General features: G+C 38.4%; 1 protein-coding gene across 1 annotated transcript; it reads left to right on the top strand.

Moving 5' to 3' along the window:
- Positions 1 to 6,077: 6,077 nt before the first annotated feature.
- Positions 6,078 to 7,022, top strand: LOC141595584 (uncharacterized). Its single transcript, XM_074415551.1, has one exon. The coding sequence runs from the start codon at positions 6,078 to 6,080 to the stop codon at positions 7,020 to 7,022; it is 945 nt and encodes a 314-aa protein (XP_074271652.1).
- The last annotated feature ends 1,979 nt before the right edge of the window (positions 7,023 to 9,001 follow it).

The following is a 9,001-nucleotide window of genomic DNA, read 5'->3' on the forward strand; positions in this document are numbered from 1 at the left end:
TCTTCGCCCGATGACTGTTCTCCTAAATACTTTGATTGTTGATGCGAGTTAGTTCTTGATTAAACAGAACCCTAATTCAAGAACTCGTGGTACTAATGGTAGTAATCTTGGTTCTATGACTTACATTCCTACGAATGATGTGGTTTCGGGAACCCTAATTCTAGTATCTCCGAAATTAGGGTTACCAATGATGTTGCTGCAAACCCTAATTCTAGTGTCTCCGAAACTAGGGTTGAGGATTCGGTGAATATTGGGTTTCCTGATTCTACTTCTGCAAATCCACTAGTTGTTTCCATTCCTGTAACCACTTTACATGCTGATGCTAGCCCTACTCCTGGTATGGTGATTTCTGATAATCCGGGTGTGGGGGCTAAATCTGATGGTGCCTCTGATACTCACGTTTCTGGGTCTGACAAAGGGCAGGGGACTGGACAAAAATGGTCTGAGATTGTGAAGCCTAAAGGGAAATTTGGTATCAACCTCTATTTTCATCAGGAGAGCAAGGGTGCTGATGAAATTGAGGTTGCCTTGGATGACATTGCTGAGGAGCTTAAACTATGGGAATTTACACTTATGGGTCACTTGTTGGGGTCCAAACCTACTCTTAAACAAGTTACAGACTTTGTTGCTAAGAGTTGGGGTCATATAGCTAGTCCAGTAGTGCAATATTTCAAGAAAGACTGGTTCAGTTTTCGATTTTCTAGCAGTGAGGACATGAATAATGATTTGAAAGAGGGACCATGGAAGATGGGCTCCTATTCCCTTATTCTTAAACAATGGCATCCCTCTTTTTCTTTTGAAATGGAAAGGGTTTCTGTTGTACCAGTTTGGGTGCTCTTTCCTGATCTTGACCCCTATCTGTGGTCCTCTAGTGTCCTAAGCAAGATGTCAAGTAAGATTGGGCGACCCATGTGTGCTGACATGCCCACAACCAATAAAGAGAAGCTTTCTTTTGCTAGAGTGTTGATTGAGGTGGATATAGCATCTAACCTTCCTTTAGAAATATCCCTCAATACCCCTTTTGGACCATCTACACAAAGAATTGAATATGAGTGGATTCCCCACTACTGCTCTGAATGTGGGAAGATGGGACATTTGAGGCAAACATGTAAGAAGAACAAAGCTAAGCCTGCTAAGACTAAAGGACAGGAAACTCATTATGTTAAGAAAACTACTCCTTGTGTGCTAGGTGGTACTTCAGGGTCAACTGGGGAGGTTACCAGTTCTTTGGAAGCAGGAAAGAGCTCAGAATGCACTAAGCTAGGCTCCTCTTCCTCCTCTACTAAATTGATTTCTGACCCTGTGATCCCTGTAATGCACTCAGAATGCACCAAGAAGGACCAGTGAATCAGTCTCAAATAGCCTTGAAGAGAGGCAATTCACCTAGGTCTGCTCAGCCTACCATAGTCATTGAGAACTCTTTTACTTTGCTCTCCTTTCCTGAGGAAGGATAGATTGAGATGGATATTGATTTGCTGGCACCTCAAGACCAGCAGATAGCTGTTTCTGATTCCAGTGGTCCTGCTTCTTCACCAGATGATGTTCATATGCCACATCCTTCTGAGAGGGATCAGGGTGTCCCAAAACCAACAGAAGACCTGTTGTCCATCTGTAGGTCCTCTGGATTCCAGGAAAGTCAAGCTCCTATAGTGGAGGATCCCCCTGATTCTACTATAACATGATTGCTGCCACATGGAATATAAGGGGGTTCAATAACCCTATAAAGCATAGTGAGGTAGTCAATTTTCTAAAGGATAATAAAGTAGATGTGTTGGGCCTCTTAGAAACTAGAGTAAAGGTGAATAAAGCTAAAACGATTCTGAAGAACAATTTTAAGAGATACAATGCTTTTTGCAATTACAATAAGCATAATAATGGAAGGATTTGGATCCTTTGGAATCCTACAACAACAAAAGTTGACATCTTGGAAGAGCATTCCCAGGTGGTTCATTGTCACATTCAGCACATAGCCACTGGTAGGAGCTTCTATCTTTCTGTAGTCTATGGCAGCAACAGTGCTGAGATGAGATTGGATCTATGGGCTTCTATGACTCAGTTTGCCAGTAAGGTGGATAGATGGGCAGCTATGGGGAATTTTAATGTTATCAGGGCTCCCACTGAGAAAATAAGTAACACTCCTCCTGTTCTTTCTGAGTTAATGGCTTTTAATAATTGCTTGGCCATGTGTGGGCTTGATGATTTATCTGGCACGGGCTGTGATTTCACATGGTTCAATAAGCAAGAAATTACAACTAGAGTGTATTCTAAACTCGATAGGGTCCTAGTCAATGGAAACTGGCTTCAGAGGTTCTCACATTCCACTGCTCATTTTCTTAGCCCTGGAATTTCTGACCACTGTCCTGCTCTACTTACCTTTCATGATGATGATATGCCTAAAAAGCAATTTAAGTTCTTAAACTGCTGGACTGATCATCCAGATTTCAAGAAGATTGTTCTTGACTGCTGGCATACAAATCAGAAGGGGAATTCAATGTTTAGGCTGATGAGTAAGCTGAAGACTGTCAAACATGGGCTTAAAACACTCCATGTCAATCATTTTGCCAATATTGCTCAACAAGTCAAGGATAAAAGAGAGGAGCTTTCTCAGTGCTATCAGCAACTGTGCACCTGCCCAGCCTCTGAACTGCTAGCTACTCGAGAGAAGCAACTTTCTGATGAATTTTGGAAATTAAAGAAAGTGGAGCTAAGTATTCTTTCTCAGAGAGCAAAGACTCAGCAGATAAAGAACAATGACACTTGTTCCAGATACTTCTTTGCTAAAATAAAGGAAAGACAGCAAGATCAACTGATTGGGGACATCCAGGGAATTGATGGTTCCTGCCACAGTGGATTACAAAGTGTGGGTGATGCTTTTGTAGACTACTATCAGCAATTACTTGGTGCTGTTACTGCCACAGCTCCTATTGACCCTGCTGTTATATCTGAGGGTCCTGTTGTTAGGGAGGAGGATTATCCCAGTCTGACTAGGGCTGTTAGCAGAGCTGAAATTAAGCAAGCCCTCTTTGCAATAAACTCCAACAAGAGTCCAGGATTGGATGGGTTTTCCTCAGGGTTTTTTAAAGCGGCCTGGGATATTGTCAGTGATGACTTTTGTACTGCAATTGAGGACTGTTTTAGGACTGGGTTCATGCCTAAACAAGAAAATGTCACCCTTGTCTCTCTTATACCCAAGAAAAGTATTCCTCAAACTGTTAAGGACTCCAGGCCTATCTCTTGCTGCTCCACCATCTATAAAACAGTGAGCAAAATCCTTACTAATAGACTCAAAAATATTATGCCTCACTTAGTAGAGCCTGAACAGGCTGCTTTTGTAAGTGAGAGGAGCCTGTCTGAAAATGTCCTGCTGATGTAGAGTGATGTCGTCGGGTCACATCCAATCAAACACATTTATAATACTCAACAAACAATTAGTTAGCGGTAAGTCGAGGTCGATCCATGGGACGGTGTGCTTTGGGTTCTAAGTCTATCTATCTCAATTTATGCTAGTGTCACAATTTGGTTGGGTTTGTAATTGTGTTCTAGTCTAATAACAGCAATAAAGTAAAACAAGCAATAAAAGTAAGGATGTAAGCAAATGATTAAAAGTGCTAGGATATCATGGGGTCATAGGGGATTCATGGTGTTGATCATACAAACATGTTTACAATCATAAGCAAGCAATTAATGTTGTGGAGGAACCGAGTTGGTTTATGTCTTACGGTTCATAGGAAGAGTTGGGTCTCGGAGCCGAATCGATTAGATTGTACAACACCTACAAGTCGACTTACTTTCCTCCTATTCAACTTCTATGCATGGTCTAACAAGACTCGAGTTGGTTTATATCTTACAAGTCAAGTTGAGTAGATAAGAGATGGTAAAAATGCAAGGATTCATAGGCTTAGCATTTCATCAAACATAACATGTGCATAAAGTTGACATCACAACAAGCAAGCAATTTAATCATGTGAACATATTAGATTAAGCATGAATCAATCCCATGTTGGTTTCCCCTAATTACCCACTAATCCTAGCTAAAAGACTACTCACTCATCATCATGGGAAATATGTCATTAATGGTGTCAATCATCACAACAAGTATAAACATGATAATAGAATGAAGAAATGAACAATAAAGAGTAAAGAGTAAAGAAATTATACCAAACTTGAGGTGATCCAAATAATAATGCAAAGAATAATAGAAGAACTTGATGATTGATGGAAGGTTGTCAATCTCCCACCAATAATCTTCAATTACCCAATAATAAACTTGAATAGTAAACTTGAACAATAATTAAGGAGAGATTAATGTGTAATTTGTGGAAAGATTAAAGAGTAATCTATTCTAATCTACTCCTAATCTAATCTAAAGAAGGATTTTCTACTCTAAAAACTTGTGTTAAAGGATTATTACAAATGGGGTATTTATAGTGGAAATTAGGTGGATGCATAACTAAGGGCTAAACTAGTAATTACACTTTTGAGATTTGAGCAGGGAGACTCCGGTATTTTTCGAAGGAAGGGCGTCTTTCACGGAGCTTGAAGAACACGAAAATTGCTGTAAAGGAATCCGTGCGTATTGGAGTCGGGACGGGCGGATTCTGACTGGGGAAAACGGGCGGATTCAGTTGAATCCGGACGGATTCTGAAAATGCAATCCGGGCGGATTTGGGAGAAGACGGGCGGATTCTAAAGATGCAATCCGGGCGGATTTGGGAGAAGACGCACGGATTGTAGTTCACGTAGAAAGGAAAAGTTTCCTGTCCAAGAATACGCCCGTCCCGAGCGAAATATGGGCGTCCTGGGCTTCAACCCGAGCGGGTTGAATTTGACCCGAGCGGGTTGAGCTGTATCTTGAGCTCGGATTGTAAAACGGACGTCATTTTCTCATACGGACTCCTATTGGAGTGATTCAAAAGCCTAGATCACTTGTTTTTTCGACGCCGTTCTATCTAGAATATTTTCAGAGCCAAAGGAGCAACTCTTGGTTTGCGTTCCGAGCAATTTCTTCTTGTAATGCCTTCCCTCTCGTCATTCTTACTTTTAACCCTTTGATCCTTCTATATACACTTTATTCCTACATCTTTGGTCATCATTATTGCCTCCTCTTCATACTAGTCCATCTAATATCATCAATAAGCTTCCAAATATGCACGAAAGACGGAAATTTCCGCCTTATTATCCCCTTTTCTACAAAACATATGAAATGCGATAGAAAAGCAAATAGGAAGGTTTTGACGGATAAAATGGCCATGAAATGCTATAATAGTATGCAAAATAGGCTCAATTAGGGGACTAAATGTGCACAAATAATGGTCACATCACCTGCTTACTCAAAGTTTGGTTAAGGGTTATACTAGGAAGAACATTACTCCTAGGTGCATGTTGAAGGTTGATATAAGCAAGGCTTTTGATACTTTACAATGGGATTTCCTTGCTAATATGCTCACTGGGTTGCACTTTCCTCCTCTTTTCATCAAGTGGGTAATGGGTTGTGTAACTGGATCCTGGTTTACACTCAAGGTGAATGGCTCACACCATGGTTTTTTCAAAGGCAGAAGTGGAGTAAGACAGGGAGACCCACTTTCCCCTTTCTTGTTTGTTCTTAGCGTGGAGATTCTCTCTCGGGGTTTGAGGAAGATTTGTCAGAAGCCTAATGTTTCTTACCATCCACAATGCTCAAGACTTGGCCTGACCCATTTGGTCTTTGCAGATGACCTAATGATCTTCACTCGTGGTGATTTGCCCTCTGTTCAGGCAGCTATGGATACGCTGGATAGTTTTTCCAGTTGGTCTGGCCTTAGAGCAAATTTAGACAAAACTGAAGCTTACCTTGGAGGAGTGGCCAGTAATGTTAAGTCACTCATCCTTACAACTGTGGGTTTAAAAGAAGGAAAATTCCCATTTAGATACCTGGGAATCCCTATTAATTCTTCTAGGCTTACTGTGGACATGTATGATGGCCTTATTCTTAAGATTCAGAAGCTATCCACTAATATTTCTTCTAAGTGCTTGTCCTATGCGAGTGCAAGCTTCAGTGTTCCGAACTCGTAGTGTTTGGCTTGACTCACTTCTGGTGTATGAGTCTACTCCTTCCTAAACAAGTTTGTAAGCACAACTCTCATCTTAGCAAAGGCATTTTCTGGGGACAGCACAAGACTCATGTGTTTAAAAGTTGGAAAAGCATTTGTGCTCCCTGGGAGGAGGGAGGTTTTCAGGTTAAAGAACTAACTGACTGGAACAGAACTGTTCTCCTTAAATGGCTTTGGACTCTTGATAAGAATGCAGGGGCAATTTGGACTTCCTGGGTTAGTAAATATTTCCTTACCTCCTGCTCTGTTTGGGAACTTGAAGCTAAGGCACATTATCCTGAAAGTCTGAGAGGGCTTCTCAGAGTTAGGACTGAATGCGTTGAGCAGCTGGGAAGCATTCAGGCAGTAAAACTTCTACTCCAGCATTGTACAGTAAGGGGATGTTTCTCCATCACCAAGGCTTATGACAATATCCGGCATAAGTATCCTGTCAAGCCTGTGTTCAGGGCCATTCATAGAGGAACAATGGTTCCCAGGCATCGCATTATAACAATGTTGGCAGTTGAAGGTAGATTGGCCACTATTGACAAGTTAACTCACAGAGGCATGTATCTAGTTAATCGATGCTGCCTGTGTAAACAAGCTGAGGAATCCACTGCTCATCTCTTCTTCAAATGTCCATTCACTAGTACCCTCCTTGGATGTATTAAAGCTTGGACTCGGATGAATACTGGTACTATACAGTTGCAGGATTTACTACTTTGGACTCACAAACGTGCTAGGAGGAAGCACTGGCGGAACAAGTGGATTAGTTGTAGTTTGGGTTGCCTTGTTTCTGAAATCTGGCATGAGAGGAACTTGCGCATTTTTGAAGGGCGGGAGAGGACTCACCAGGTTTTATTGAGCAACATTCAATTTACAGTAAGCACGCTCCTTCTACATGTGGTATCTGAACAAGTGTATATAGATGTGATTGAGGCATTGAACAATTGACATATTCTTTTGTATAGTCTTTTGATACGGGAGAGGATTTGTACATTTTGTATAGGGGATATATACTTGTAAGGAAACTCATGTAATCCGATTTCTTTTGGAATATATGAGAAATAACTTTCTTGCAAAAAAAAAAAAATATATATATAATAATAATAATAATAATAATAATAATAATAGAAAAACGATGCATGCAAGTGTAGAGTCCAACAAAGGTATTTTCAATTCAAAATTCAACTTTTTATTTTAGTTTATATGTTGTTATTTTGGGGCTATTTTAGGGTTTGTTGTTCATTTTTTGTCGATTATAGTTGAAATTTTTGCTTGAATGTGCATAGGAGCTATAATAGGATTTGTTGTTAATTTTTGTTAATCTTTTGATTTTTTCATTTTTACGAATTTTTTTTGCTGTTTTAATTTTGATTTGTTCCATATCCTATTACATTTCAACTTAGTTTAATACGATTCATTATGTTTATAAATTTGGACACTTTGTTACTATTTTTGGATATAAGTACTTAGTTTAATTAGTCATTATTAATGAACATATAACTGAGAATGGTAACATATAGAATTAAACTATTTGTGCGCATTTTTTACTTGGTGAACTGTTTAGTGAAGTTGTGGGTACTATAAAATGTAATCAATTATCAACTGTTTGTGACCATTACTGCGATGGTAACATTGTTCTCCTAACGTGGTAACAAGAATGTATATTTCGATATTTTCTGTGCAAATGAGTCCACAACTGAACCTAAACCTGCCACTGAGGATCTCAAGTACAACCAGCACTACACACGCATGACAATCAGAAAAGATCAGAAGACCGTGAGTGACGCTGCAAAAGGTGGAGGTTGTGCCAAGAAACAGTAGTTTGGTGTTTTGAGGCACTTATTTAGGACATGCTTGATAGTCGTTGTATTAAAAAAATTGTTAATTAAGTTGTATGTATAATTATGACTTGTGTTTCATGTTTTGCACACTTATTTTAAATATGTTACCATTTAAATCGGTATATTACCTATGACATTGTATATGTTATCATTTTTGTACAAACTGTTACCATATTTAAACTGGTAACATAATGGATAAATATGTAAACAAGTTGTTATTCTTTGTTTATTACTTATGCCAGTGTATTTTAAAAATTATGTTCATATCTTTTTTCAATATGTTACCATTAAAAAAGGAATTAAATATGTCATTGTATATGTTAGATAATGTTCAAAAGTGTACAATCCGTTACCATTTTGAAGTTGTTAACCAATGACAATATATATGTTTATAATGTTCACACATCCTTATTGAATATGTTACCATTCTGAAATAGGTAACATATTGGCAAATTGTGTGAACTTTTTTTAGGGACTATGTCACCCAAAAGGACATGTCCAAAATAAAGTCCTCAAAAATCAAACACAAGTATAGTGGGTGTAGTATTGGCGGTACTTGGGATCGTAACACACTTTTTCAATCTCATTGTGGCAGCGTTGGTTGTACTTGGGTGTTAAATAGCTACAAATTATGGAAACATACAAACAAATGCATGGATTCAAATCAAATCAAAGATAATGTGTAAAATGGTAATATATTCTAACTAACATACTCTCATGTCACCGTTTGTATTCTTACATGTTACCAATTTAAGATTCTTTTAATTCTAATCAAACATATTGTACAATAGTTATATTCCCTCATCAATATGCTAAAATTCTGACTAATATTATAACATATTGTAAAACATTTTGTAAAATGGTTACATATTCTAACTAAGATGGTATCATTTTAAACGCATACTCTCATGTCACCATTTGTATTCATATATGAAATGATTACATATCCAGACTAAGTTAATAACATTTTGTATACATACACTCATGTTTCCGTCTGTATTCTTATATGTTATAATTTAATCAAATCTAATTAAAACATACATCGTAAAATGGTTACATACTCTAACTAATATGGTTACATTTTAG

This window comes from Silene latifolia, chromosome 8 (assembly GCF_048544455.1).
Source record: "Silene latifolia isolate original U9 population chromosome 8, ASM4854445v1, whole genome shotgun sequence".
Taxonomy (NCBI): domain Eukaryota; kingdom Viridiplantae; phylum Streptophyta; class Magnoliopsida; order Caryophyllales; family Caryophyllaceae; genus Silene; species Silene latifolia.